This window comes from Crocodylus siamensis, chromosome 1, assembly GCF_052110815.1.
Source record: "Crocodylus siamensis isolate JL-2025a chromosome 1, ASM5211081v1, whole genome shotgun sequence".
NCBI classification, from domain to species: domain Eukaryota; kingdom Metazoa; phylum Chordata; order Crocodylia; family Crocodylidae; genus Crocodylus; species Crocodylus siamensis.
The window spans coordinates 191,822,265-191,836,427 of NC_143395.1; the positions used below are offsets into that span (position 1 = coordinate 191,822,265).

The window sequence follows — 14,163 nt, forward strand, 5'->3', positions numbered from 1 at the left end:
GAGGCTTTCATAAACTCCACCAAGTACATACTTTCATCTTTAGGCCTTTAAGGAAGCTGGCCCTTGGTGCCTTCTGTTAGGCATCCAAGCAGGTATATTTTGGCTGGTGGTCATTTTTTTCCCCTGAGAGCATTGAGAAAAGTGAATTTTCAGAGGTTAACAATGAAAAATGTAACTAAATTGTAAATCCAGTTTTTCAGAGGGTAGAGTCCCCGTTTTACAGTGAGGGATGAAATACTCACCTGAGTGGAATTGTTTGCAATCTAATCTTCATATTTTTAATTGAAAAATGGGGAGAAGGAACATGACACAGTGTGCTAGCCACTTACCATAGGCTTACAGACAGTAGTTTGGAGGCCACTTGTGCAGACAATCCTGTCTGTAGCTGATTCAACACCTGTCAGATCATATAGGTGGTAGTGAAAAGCTCTGTAGCTGAGAAGCTAAAACATCCAAGTTTGAGACCTGTACTTATAACCTTTTACCATCAGAGGGGATGGAGATTGTTCATTTTTACTGTTTTGGAAAAGCTTGACATAAAACTAATTCGGTACACATGTTCCAAACCATTTTACATTTAAATCAGGAAAACGCAATTCAGCTGTGATACCTATAGACGTACTCTCTTATATAGGTTTTGACTTGATTCTGCACATTTTTCTTTGCATGAGAAACACTGTTTTTGTGGGCTATGCAGCTTAGTTAATAGGCTTGTTCTTATGAGTAAAACTACTTGTGTATGCAAGGGTTTGAAGGATTGGAGCTATGCATAAAATATTAGAGTTTAAGTAACTGGGGCTGACAGCTAGAAGTTCATATATTTGGACAGAGTCTCTCCAAATTGAGATTCTGGGCCATCTTAGTTTTAGTTAAACAGCTAACCCTTTCTCAATATGTCTGTTTTTATGGCTGTAGTCATGACCCTTTTAAATTTGTGGTATTCCACTAGAGGTTTTTTTACTCTTCAGGGATAATTGCATTGAACATCACTGAGTTCCCATAGCAACAACAACAAAAGCACTTGCTATCCTTCAAGATAAGAGGTATTTTAAACCACCAAGATTGTATCATGTCTTTGCATGGCTGACCTGGTCTTTGGTTAACCTGGCTCTTTAAAAAAAAAAAAAAAAAAGGGGTTTTTGATTAAATAATTAATCTTACATTTTATTATTTTATAAGGTTAGAAATAATACACTTACTGCTCATGACATACCTGGTTATGAGCACTGGGAATTTGATTCTGCTGTCCAGCTGCAGAACAGAAAGAAGCAGCCCAAGGTCTCGCAAGATGTATCACACCTATCACTCTCTTTTCCTACCCAGGCATTGGCTTCCCTGTTGATTTTACTCCACAAGGTTCAAATTAGCCACAACTGTGACTAAGGCTTTTTAGTCTAGATTAAATTGAGACAAGGGTTTGGGTTCTAGTTTCAAAGCCAAATCCTAGCTGACAGTTGAATTCCCAGCAGTGGTGTAACTTTTATTGCCCTTTTTGCACTTGTGTTAATGTAAGTGATAGGGTTTTTTGTTGTAGCCATGTTGGTCTAAGGACATAGGCAGGCAAGAGTCTTTGAGTAGATATATCTTTTATTCATTGGTGACACGTAGGGAGTGCACATGGGTGCATGTGCACCCCTAAAGCATGGTGGTGCACTCACTGTGAAAAGGCACCGCTGATACTGCTGGCTGTGCCTGCCGGCAGTCGCGGCTCGCCACCCCCCTCTCATCATCGACACTGCCAACGGCATCTGTGGGCAGTCCACAATCACCACTGGACGCTGCCAACGCTGATGGCGGTGTCTGCAGGTGGTTGCTGACTATCAGTCAGCACTCGCCACCATCACCACCACCCCCCACCACCACTGACAGCATCGCGGCTGCCTGTGGCAGCTCCCTGTTGCCACCACCATGCTCCCGCCACTGACAGGGCTGCCACCACTGTCACCTGTGGGAGTTTGCTGTGCCACAGGGCATGCAGCATTCATGCTTTTATTAAACCAACTGAGTAATTGGAAAAAAGTTCTTGGCAAGCTTTCAGGCATAGTCACCCTTCTTTGGGCATAAAGGCCTGAAGAAAGTAATGTGATAAGCACTTTCAGTTGACTGTGAACGAATCAAACCCACCAGCAGAGCATAGTCAACTGCAGCTGCTCGTGTAGAGAAGCTAGAGCAGTGGTCAGCAACGAGATCAACTGGTCAATCGTGGAGCCTCTATCAGTCAAACTCAGTCTGTCAGAGGCTCTACAGTCAGGAGTGGCAGGATGCATGTGGCTGGGCTGAACTATACCCACTGCCATCCAGGCTGGGCTGGGTGAGTGGGGTCAGAGCCCAGGTGGCTTGTCTGAGAGGTGGGGTGGGGAGCAGGGGACAGGGCAGGGGCAGGTCAGGTGGCAGGAGGTGGGGGGGCATGGTAGATCCTGGGGTGCCAAAAAGGTTGGAGACCACTGAGCTAGAGCATAATGCTCTCTGGGCTGTAGTATTTCTGCCTAGCTTTGTAGAGAGCTCCAGTTGTCAGCTGTGGACACATGAATAGTAGAATATCCTTTGGGCCAGTTTGAAAGCAGAAGTTCTGGGGGGGGGTTCAAAACTCCCTATATTCAGAAGGAGGCCTGTTCAGGAACTAACTGCCTAATTTGAATCCATCTCTAAATATGTTCTCTGATTATTTATATGAACCTTTATTACACCATTCAAACCTTTCAAGCGCAGTATCCAAATGACTGGAGTTGTCGCCCCATGGATTAGAAACACACAATAAGTGGAGCCTGTTATGTTAGGGATAAATGGAGTGAGGTACAGAGAGTTGGTTCGCCTGAAAGAAAAGATGACTCCAGAATAACAACAACAAAATGGGGTAGGGTGGTATGCAAGCAGAGTCAGTATCACATACTCAAAAAAAAAAAAAAAAAAGGATTCCTTTTAAAAGTCATTGGGTGGAGACAGACATCAGGGCCCCACACTAAGTCATGGCACTTTACATAAAATGCCCCCCCCCCCCGCAACCCAACAGCTGTTAGCCTGTTGGGGGAGAATGGGGGGCAGCCTGCACTGGCCCAGGCCAACAGGCGGGGGTGCTCCAGGAGCATCCTAGAAAGCTGCAGAACCATCCCTCTCCCCAGCCCTCCTCCCCCCCCGCCAGCTACCCCAGCTGGGGTATCGGTGGGAGCCCAGTTGGGCCCATAAGGCAAGACAGCCACTTTCTACTCTCTCTTCTGGTCATTCAGCATCCAGCAGTTCCATGTTGGCTGCTCCTTGCTGCTGAGTGGCCAGAGCTGGGGTGGGCAGGGAAAGAGGGAGGAAATGGAGCCCCCTAGCCTCAGGGACCTGACCCAGCTGTGGGGAGCCACTGCTTGCTTCCCTCCCACCAGATCTGGCCATTCAGCAACTGGAAGCTCATTCTCCTTCCCCCTGACAACCCAGGTGCCCAGCCCTGCCCTGCTCCCCATGCAAAAATTTAACCCTGGAGGTTCCCTTAGGTGCTCTGCTTTTAAGCATGTTAATGTAATACCTGATTCAATCAAGGTTAATTGTTCATGTGTTCAGCCATTTTAAAAGTGCTCTGCAGCTGTGCACATGTCTTGTGAACCCAGAATTCATTCCTGCCTGTGGCAGGGTGTCAGGCTAGATGATCTGTTCAGGTCCCTCCTGACCATAGCTACTATGAAACTGTGTTATGACATGCCTGTAGAGCATTTTCAGGGGCTAGATCACTCAAAAAAGTCATTTCTCTCTGCACGCGTAGTCTAACATACACTTTCATGTGTGTAATTAGGCAGTTTGGCCTAAGAGTATACACAGAAGTGAAGCCAAGCATGGTATTAATTACTTTACAGTAGAACCACAAGGATCTAGCTGAGATCAGAGCCTCTATTTTTTGGCCAGAATAGATACACATAGTGAGGGCCCCTCCTCAGAGACATTGCAATCTAAACAAACAAATAGTGGGAGGGAGAGAGAAGTATGGGAAGAGGAAGCGACTTGTTTCAGGTCAAACTGCAGGTCAGAACTAAGGTTTCTTAACTGCTAGGCCATTGTCCCATCTGCTGGGTCAGTGTCTTTCATTTTGCATGTTATAATGATTATGATGTAGCAACATACCTGTCCATAGCATAGATCTCAGGGATGGATGAATTTGTGTGTGTGTATTGCGGGACATCACAATGAGGCCTGATTTTTGGCGGGCAGAGTTATTTCTGAACATGTGGCCCTTCTAAGGTATCTCAAGTCAGACACTCAAAAACCATTGCAACCAAAAACACCATTCTATGTCCAATGTAGGCAGAGCTGTAATATATTAAAAAAACAAAATTCAATGTGAGACCTAACACGATGAGGGTAATAATACAGATTCTTGCTAATATATGAAAGAAGAGAATAGATTTTGCAAAATCTGTGTGCGAAACCCCCTTCCCTCCTCCACTTTGGTATGATTTCTAAAGTTCTAGGAGACAGCCGTGGGGAGACTCTCTGTCCTTTAGATTATTTAAAATAATATTTAAATTATTTTTGAGTAAAGGGTGGAACTCCAAATCCACTAATAATTACAAGATTCCATGTTGGTTGATCTTGCAGTGTTTTACTGTGTTAAACAGGGTTGTAGATAGAAATATATTTTAAGAAAATCAAAGTAATGTGGGCACTTTGAAAAATATGCCGTTAAAATTCAGTAACAACTTTTATAGAAAAGCGTCTCCATGCGAGATTCATTGTTAGCTGTATCTTTCCTTAGAACATTGAAAAGACTCCTACAGTCTTGGCACATTGAAACTTGATGATTCACTGTTATGTGCAGCAGTTACAATTCCCAAACCCATCAGCAACTCCAGAACAGAACAGCAGTTCCTTGTCTTGCGTGATTGCTAGAGAATCTTCTTTTCAAAGAGGCATTAGTAAGATAATGGTTCATTAAATGAGTTTACCAAATGAGAATCAGGTCTCGAATCAGATATATTACAAATGAGATTGCCTTTAAAGTATAATTAAAATGTGAGGTAGGGGGAGTAAACATTGAAAAAAGTCTGCAGGCATAAATGTATGGCTTTAAAAATAATTTCAACAAAGTTATTCATTATGGCTGATAAGTCTGAAATGTGGATTTAGTTCAGCATTACTTGCATCTGTTTTGTCAGATACAGTAAATTCATCCCAGTGTAATCCTCATAAATTCACTGGCATTGGACCAGGAATATATTTAGTCCTTAAAAGTGGATCTTTACACACAGATGGTATCTCCTTAACTTCCCTGGCACATAGGAATTGTCATATGGGGCAGCTGATCCATCCTGAAGGTATCATGTCTCCAATGGTGGACAGTATCACCTGATCCAGGGAAAGAAACCCTGCAGTGGAATAAACTTAGGGGATCAAGTATTTCTTGAAACAACTCTTTTGGGACGCTTAGGTTGTGTCCAGACAAGCACAGCCATGTGGGATCTTCAGTTATTCTCTGTGCTGCAAGGAAGCAGTGCAGAGGTTTTTTTGACCCCTTGATATCCAGGGGTCAAAGAAAACCCATGGAGAAGAAAAAGCAGACATGCGGGCAGCATGTGCCGCTCAAAAGCAGAGCTGGGCCAGCCAGAGCCCTCCTGCGGCTGCCGGCTAGGCTCTGCACAGCAGAATCACCACTGCTGCAGTCCTGGGAGGCTCCCAGGACCCCGGGTAAGGCTGCTGGCACGAGCCCAGGACCCCAGGTAAGGCTGCTGGCCCAGCCCCTCCTACTGCCCCGGGGGTAACTTGCCATACACCAGGGCACACGTAGCACAGGCATTCCCTGCTAGTTGTCACTGGGGAATGAAACCCTATGAAATCTAAGGGGCTGGACTCGATCTTCTGAGGTCCCTTCCAGCCCTAATGTCTATGAAATCTATGAAACGTCCACCTTACTTGTGGACATGGCTGTAGAAGTCAGCTGAGAGTAGCCTCTCTTCTTTTGTGCTCTGGGAGGAGCTGTTGTAAGAAACACTCCTAAACGGTGTCAAGAAATTACTTTCTCCAGATCCTATCTTGGTGACATATTGGGCCATTAAAATAACAGGTATTTGAAGTCAGCCATTTACAAATGTAATTGCCTCTTTGATCTTCCTCAGCATTATGCACATGTTCGCATTACTCCGATCTAGAGGCCAGCAGTATTACCAACTTGTAGTGTATTTGTAATCTCATGACTTGGCATTTTTATTCATTCATTCCAAATACTGTGCAGGTCCTTTCCATGCATAATTTGTATCTCATTAAGTTCAATTAAATCTCAGTATTTCCAACCCATTCTAAAGTAATTAGATCTTCCTCTGTAGTGTATGCTCTGGTTATTCCATTCTGCCATGTTCCAGAAATATGTGTATCTTCTCCTCTGTTCCTTCCTCCCTGATACAGGGTTATGTTTGTTATCCCTAGCAGAAGTCTTTGCTTTGAATGCCACTGACACATTTTGTTTTTCCAGTTCCTGGTTTAAATAATTCTGCAACACTTTTCAGGTGTGCATCTGGAGAAGGGGAAGTCCATATATAAACTGTGGCTTTCTCTTCCTTTGCCTGGTTTTTCACAAAAGTAATCTCCACTTTTCTATATCATCTTCCCCTTTGCATATGGAAACTTTCATATAACTTCTCCTGAGCTGCCACTTCAGGTGGGACTGGAAGCATTTCAGAGGCCTGTATTGGAGAAGCTCTAGAGATGAGTCTGTTTTCCTAGTGAACTCAATTTAGCCTGGAGGACCTGTTTCCTTCACTTCTGTCTGTCACCAGTAGAGAGATGTATCAGAATCCCAGACATCATGTCAGTACTTGTTAGGAATCTATCTAGATGTCCTCTGAGGACCGACAACTTCACTTCACATTGCACCCAATGGTTCTCAGCTACCGCTTACCCAGCTGTTGTTCATTTGAACAATGAAATCCCTTATCATCAGGCCCTGTAATTTAATATAGCATCCTTATCTTCTGGTGGCAATTCCTTGCTATATCAACCTTGATCAACCTAATTTATCTCTTCTGGAAGATGGGTTATATCTTAAAGGATTCTCCCCTGCAGTCCACCTGGGTCCTTCCTTGCCCATCACATCACCAGATTTTTCAGCGGGAGGATTGAGTAATCTGTGACAGATGTGTTCTACAATGCCCCTTCTTGCTGTTTCAGCAGGAGGATAAAGGATCTGCCCCCACATATTGCATCATAGGAGCAGGGCCTTGCTTTGCCTAATGAATAAGCAGTTGTTGTTTCTGAATAGCATTTCATATATCTTTATGGTCTAGCAATACATGATTTGCATTATTGTACCAGTGCAGAAAGTAAAGTGAGTTTAAGCACCTTGCAAAATCCACTTCTTTACAGATAAAAGCCTGAATGCTGACGTTATCACATGCACATTTGAGTAATAATGTGAGTCAGTGAACCAACCCGCACAACAGCAGAAGTGTATTCCATTTCACTGCAGTGCTTTGATAGATTTTGTGTCAAAACGTAATCTGTGCTGTTTGACCTGATCTTGACTAAGGCCTCGATTGTTTTTTCTTCCCCCTTCGTCTGTAAAGTGTTTCCCCAGAGAAGTTAATTGAATGCAATAATTTAAATAGAAGTATTTGTGAAAGAGTATCTATCTGAATTTGCAGTAATCTGAAGAACTGTGTTGAGATAATATTAATAAGGAGAGATTTGCTGGTGTCAGGGCTTTATCTTATATTTTTGTAAAATTTTCTGGCATTCAAAATGTGAATGATCTTGGATTGGATTGGATTGTAAGCCCAGTTACGAAATGCTAGTTTTGAAGAACTTAAAAATGTGTCAGCAAGAGTGCCATATTTTTCATTTGATTTTTTGGACCTACTCATTTTCATTTGTAAATATTTAAAAACATACCAATAGCCATAAGTTTAAATTTCAGATCAGCAACCTGCATGTCCTGTATAACTGTTCTGGACTCCGCTACTGTATGCTTTCTTATGTTAGAGTAGATTGACAACAGCAAAATCCCTTGTGGACTTCAAGGTATAGCTACCCCCTTCCCAGGTTTGTAAAGCTCTGCTTGCTGGTTTAAGTGAAATCATTGCCATCATTATTCCTGTCTTCTACTCATATAAAATCAGTCTCTTCAGGAACTAACTACTACTGTAAGTATGATGCTGTTTTGTGTCAGAAGCATGCTGCATGTAATGGGTTGATAGCCAGCCTTGCATAGGGCTCTGAAGAGCCATGACAAAGAATAAGAATCCCATTTCGTATGGCAAAGAGGAATATTAAAGCAGCTGTTCAAGAGCATGCAAAACCTTCTCCTAAAACTGCCCATGACATGGGCAAGCCTGTGTTATACATGACGTTGCAAAATACTGATGTGATTTTGCACTTTGAGATTGTTTTCCTCCCACTAGGGAACCTCAGCGACAAGCTCCTTCTCATTGTGCAGCAGGCTACAGTGATAAATTGATGCTGCGGCAGATTTTTTTTTTTGCAGTCTTAGCATAAAATGGTCAAATGATGTTCCACTGCAGAATTCAATTTCACAGTTCAGTTGGGTCCTTGATTACACTGCCAAATTCAGATTAATGTGCATTTAACTAACATGGATCAGGGGACTCCTGGCAGAGAGCCAGCAGTAATAGTAGCAACCAAGAGCTGTGTAGAGTTTTATGCCCTGTCCACCTCTGTGCAGAGCCAGTGAAATTGATTGATTAAATGAATTCATTGTTATAATTATTTGTAATTGTGCTACATCATGAGCCTGTGTCTAGCCACCCCAGCCCCTCTCAGAGAGGTTACACACATTGTCATGAGCTATTTTTGCTGTGTAATAAACTATGAATTATTTGCTTTCGGAATTGGCTGGAATTGTTTTTTTGCCCTCTCCCATACTTTTGGGGGTTTGAACGTAGACAGAGATGATAAAGCTTTTATTTCACAAGGTAAAGTACCCATTTACTTTAGACACAAGAAGCTTGGAAATGCTAAAAAAGGAACCTATAAATGGAAGTAGGGTTTGTCTTATTAGCTGTTTCTCCATCAAAAAGAAATAATGCTTGCACTTCTTTAAAGCCTCCTATTGAGATAGTTTCCTCTCAGATTGTCTCTGATTTCAAAAGAAAAGTAGTGACTTTGTGACCCTACAGTTAAGTAGTTTGTCACGTTGGAAAATGATTTAAGAATGGCAAATTAAATTAGACTTCTCATTATGTCTTGCTTGAAGAGAGTCCCTTTGAAGACTGTGAAGATCATATCCCCATATCAAATAGGATATTTGCTCACCTCATCACAATTGTTTTTCACCTCCTTGGGGCAAAATCTTAGCCTGAACTTCTATGGTTTCTGTTTATTGTTTATTTCATCTATTACAGCAGTCACCCTTTCTACTTACATTAATGTTATTGGTAAGAATTATGATGGTTCTGTGTCATCTTGTAGGAATTATGGGAAGACCCCTACAGCACTATATTGTGAGTACCATGAATGTAAAAAGAATGCAACATTGCCATTTTAAGCCATAAATACTCTATTAGTGCTATTATAGGAAAATTGAACTAGGTCTCCAGTGCAGTGCTCCAGCTACACAGAGAGTAGCAGCCAACAATGGGAGAGAGTGGTCCAACTTGTCCTACATGTGAATGGGATCTTCCCATATGAAAGTGTCTGCCTATGCTGTCAATCTCCCCTCCCCCCACTTCAAGTACTGAGATCCTTTGACCACAGTGTCATATGGCACCACCCAGTTGGCAAGAGCTTACCATCCACACCACTGGAGAGGAACCAGCCTTCTAGCTTCCATCCAGCCAAGTCTGTGATATGGGAAGCAAACAGTGAATAGACAAGTAACCAGTTGCTGAAATTTAGGATTACAGTCTAGTTCCCATTATTTGCAAGACTTGACCAGTTTCTTGTATACTGCGAATGGCTTCCTCTGTACAGGAGTTTACCTCATCTCTTAATAGTTGCAGTACAGGAAGACTGGTATTTAGCCTGGCAGTAAGGCTGGCAATGTATCAGAGATCACCTGGGTAAGGGATATTATATATAACAACTACACACAAAAATAAATTTATATTTAATTCCTCTTGCTTTATGCTTCTAATATAAGGGAGGTACTGTTCAATACTTCTTTCCAGCTGCTATTGAAAATCCAGGGGCTAGAGACCATCTGAAGAGGTAAGAGCTGGAGTTAATTCAGGGAGATAAATAGAAGATCAAGCAATTAAATTATTACAGGAAGTGCTAGGTAGTAAAGGGTTCATTTTCATCTCCCAAAAGTTAGCAAAATCATTTCTCCCAGCAATAATAACAGTAAAGCCATGAACCAGGGTATAAGCAGATTGACAGTATTCCACCAAAACCTAAAGTACATAATGGAGAATGCTACAGGGATGATGGATCTTTACTTAGTGTCTCTCCAGCTCCCATCTTTGCTCCATCAGTGACTCGGAGAAAGAACCATGTTGAAAACCAAACAGTGGGGAATGACATTGTAGTCTGAATGGTAAAAACTTTTTTCTTTAGCCAAGTGGCCACAAACAGAGGAAGTTAGAAATACCCAATCAAAAGTAAGAGGCTGCTGTGGAGTCATCTGTACTGTCCAAGGAACTGACATCTGACTTGATGGATAGCATAAGATTTAATGCACTCTTCATATCATTGGCAGCAGATCTGGATGGACTGCAGCATTTTAACAAACCTATTTTGACTTTTTCAGGTGGATTATGATCGCGCACAGATGGTAGTTAGCCCACCACTATCTGGATCAGATACCTACCCCAGGGGTCCAACAAAGCTACCTCAAAATCAGAGCAAAGTTAGTTATACGAGCCCTGGCTACCAATACCCTTCAGTCTACCACAAAGCTGTTCATTATCACCAGCCTTCATTCCAGTCAAGCTCCCATTATATCTCCACGGCTTCTTACCCAAGCTCCCCAAGCATCACGTCAAGTACTTATCCACCACCCAGCTGGGTTTCATCATCAGATCAGCAACCCTCTAGGGTGTCTCATGAACAGTTCAGAGCTGCCCTGCAGCTAGTTGTCAGCCCTGGTGACCCTAGGGAATACTTGGACAACTTTATCAAAATAGGAGAAGGTTCCACTGGAATTGTTTGCATTGCTACTGAGAAGCACACAGGAAAACAAGTTGCAGTGAAGAAAATGGATCTCAGGAAACAGCAGAGAAGGGAACTACTCTTCAATGAGGTAAATCATTTTGGGTGGGGATGCAAGTTTATGGGTTACGGATCACAAACAGAAACAAAATGGCTACCTACATGGGCTCAACATAGAGCAGCAGCCTTCCAAGATAGGGGCTGTGAGCTCAATTTGCATTTGTGGTGAGTGAACATTTTCAGTGTATAGAAATTCGGACTAAATGAGCTAATAGTCCCATCTGGCCTCTAGACATATGAATTTATGAAAATTCCTTCAATAATCAAATGCAAAATCAATCAGTTGAGTCACAGAGGACATTAAAGCTGAGCAGGCTTTGGCCCAGTGAGTAGTAGAATTGAACCAAGAGCTTCCCATCATGGTGGGCTTTGTGGTATCTATGCCTGTTGGTGGGTCTTGTTCATCCCAATACAAGGGCTAAATCATTTCCCTGGGAATGTGGAAGGCCCCAAAAGTCTCACCTTGTGAGAGTAGAGCATGTAATTAAGACAGGAAAGAGAACACATGCAAAAGGACTCTGTCTGCCATCTACAACACTAGACTGTACTTTCTTAAGCTTGGAGAGTGGGAAAGGAAGAGGTGGGCATTTGCTCTGTACTCAAAGTAGATCCACTGGCTCAAGAGACTGTCAGGAGATACCTCTCTATACTTCAGAGCATCTCCTTCCAAGCTCTGTAGTAGTGGCCATAGAGAAATTTGCATCCACTGTTGCAGGCAGAGGCTGAGAATCCCAAGAAAATTTGCCTGAGTACTTGGGCTGCTCAGTCAGCTTATGATCTACATGAATATGTAGCCTTAATTTCCAAGTGAGTTTACCCAAAGACTGATTTCACTGGTGGTGTTGACTGAGGAAGTTTCACAGTTCCTTTATTTGCAACAGTGCAATAGGAATATTATGCTGGTGTAACTTGCTGTCTCACGAAGCTGAAATCTTTTGTGTACTGTAGCCTTTATATTCGGGTACCTCCCACTGAAGTCAGCAGGAATTTCACAAAGACGATGTGCAATCCACATAAAATGTAAGCATGAGGGAGTTTTAGACCTCCTATCCAACTGAAATGGTAATGAAATATATTTAAAGGGCAAGATATGGGCACTGCAAGGAAATGATTAGTCAGAGACGTAGAAACAGGCATCCCACAACAAATTTTAAAGGAAAAAATAATATAGAGCTGTAAATGGTTTGAAGTTCTATAAGAGGCTGGCACAGTACCTCATCCATGTGTCCCCATTAAAAATCAGTCCATATCCTGTGATGTTTTAGATGCCATGGTAATAGGTCCCTTAGAAATTTGACAAGTAATATAAACCAGATCCTGCAGATCTCATGCATTTGTGACTCCCATTGACTTCAAGGAGTTGCATGTGTGCCCTGGCCTTCTCTAACTAAAGTGAATAAGATGCTTTTAACATGTATAAAATAAGCCATCTTGCCTTAAATGGGTCATAGAACCTAGTTTTTAATAAACGAAGATGGGTGTCCATTCTACTAGTGCACATTGGATTTACTACTATAATAGGCCTCATGGGCTGCATCCACACATGGTGTGGACATTTGGTTTCCTGGGGACAGCAGGGAGCGGCACACCTTGCACCACAGTTACTTGTCCCAGGGGGGTGCCCGTGCCACATGCACTCTGGCACATGACAAGTTACCCTAGTAGTAGTAGGGCAGGCTGGAGCCAGCACTGTGCTATCCTATCACTTGGATCTTGGCTGGCAGCTGCAGCGTAGCTCCAGGTGGCCTGGATCCACTTTTGAGTGGCATGCACTGCCCCATGTGTGCTGCTCCTTTTTTTTTTTTCTCAACAGGTTTTTTTCACCCCTGGATACCCAGGATTCAGAAAAACCCTCCATGCTGCTCCCTTGCAGCTCAGAGAACACCTGAACGTGGGGCATGTGGCACCGCAGACATGTCTGTGGTGCCGCATACTGCACGGCCACGCTCCTCTGGATGCAGTCATGATGTTAACTGTGTCAATACTATTTCTCATTTACAGTAACTATTTGGCATTTTATAAGTGTAGCTCTAATCATCATTTCGATTAGTTTTCCAGTAAAGCATACAAGTTTGATCAAAGGCTGAAAGAAATCCAATCTAACCTTCTTCAGAAAAGTTTTAAACTTGTAAACAATTAACAACAAAATGCAGAAATAAGTCACCAGGTGAAGTATTCCTTTTTCAGAGCTGGTATCAGAATTGTTTATGTACAGTCACAAGACTCCTTATTAGCTACTAGAATCCTGGTTTCCCACGAGAGACAACCCAACTCATTGTGGAGTTTTTAAGAGCAGCTGAATAGGTAAGGTTAAGATGGGCAGTGAGACCAAGATTTGGGGCTATATCCTCCACTGGGTTAGTGGAAGGAATATAGAGGGGTCCAGCTACAGGTCCTCTTTTGCCATCCAGTTGTGGTGCAAAGTAGAGCTGCTAAAGTGTATCTTTAACTTGTTCTGTCTGTGTAAAGACTTAAGTTGACCTTACATTAGTGGAAGATTAGTGGCATGAAGCTGATATGAGAGAGATGAATAAAATCTTGACTTATCTCCCACATAGAGTAGCTATAGACAATGTAATCCCTTATCCAAGAGTAGTATGGAAACTGGAAGGAGATTGTGGTTTTTGGGTCTAGCACAATCTCCCTTCAGCTTCCATACTCAGATAGCAAACATCACTGTTTGGCCACTAACTGGCATAACATAACCTCTTGTCACCCTAATTCAGTCAAGGGTGCATCCATTTCCCACTTTGTTCTGCTCCATCCTATCCAGCTGAGCCAGAAGAGGCATACATAGCAGTTTTGAGGCACCTGCTGTTCTACCTGGCTTGGTACCTATGATGCGGGAAGCAGCACAGTCGTATAAAGTGGAAGTGGGTGGGGAACACAGGCAGGGGGGTCACAGGCAAGCCATACATCATTACTTAACTTCTGAATTCTCTGCACAATGATATTCGCTAAACCATGACGGAAGGCTTTGATTGATTGACTGACTTATTAAGTTGATAAGATCTCTGCTGTACTGAATAGAAA

General features: G+C 42.7%; 1 protein-coding gene across 6 annotated transcripts in view; it reads left to right on the forward strand.

The window, feature by feature from the left end:
* PAK5 (p21 (RAC1) activated kinase 5) overlaps positions 1-14,163 on the forward strand; it is a 258,934-nt gene that overhangs the window by 225,212 nt on the left and 19,559 nt on the right. For all 6 annotated transcript variants that reach the window (XM_090051450.1, XM_090051475.1, XM_090051458.1 and 3 more), the window contains one exon: positions 10,670-11,161. In XM_090051450.1, coding sequence (XP_089907576.1) covers positions 10,670-11,161 — 492 coding nt within the window. The remainder of the gene's footprint in view (positions 1-10,669; positions 11,162-14,163) is intronic.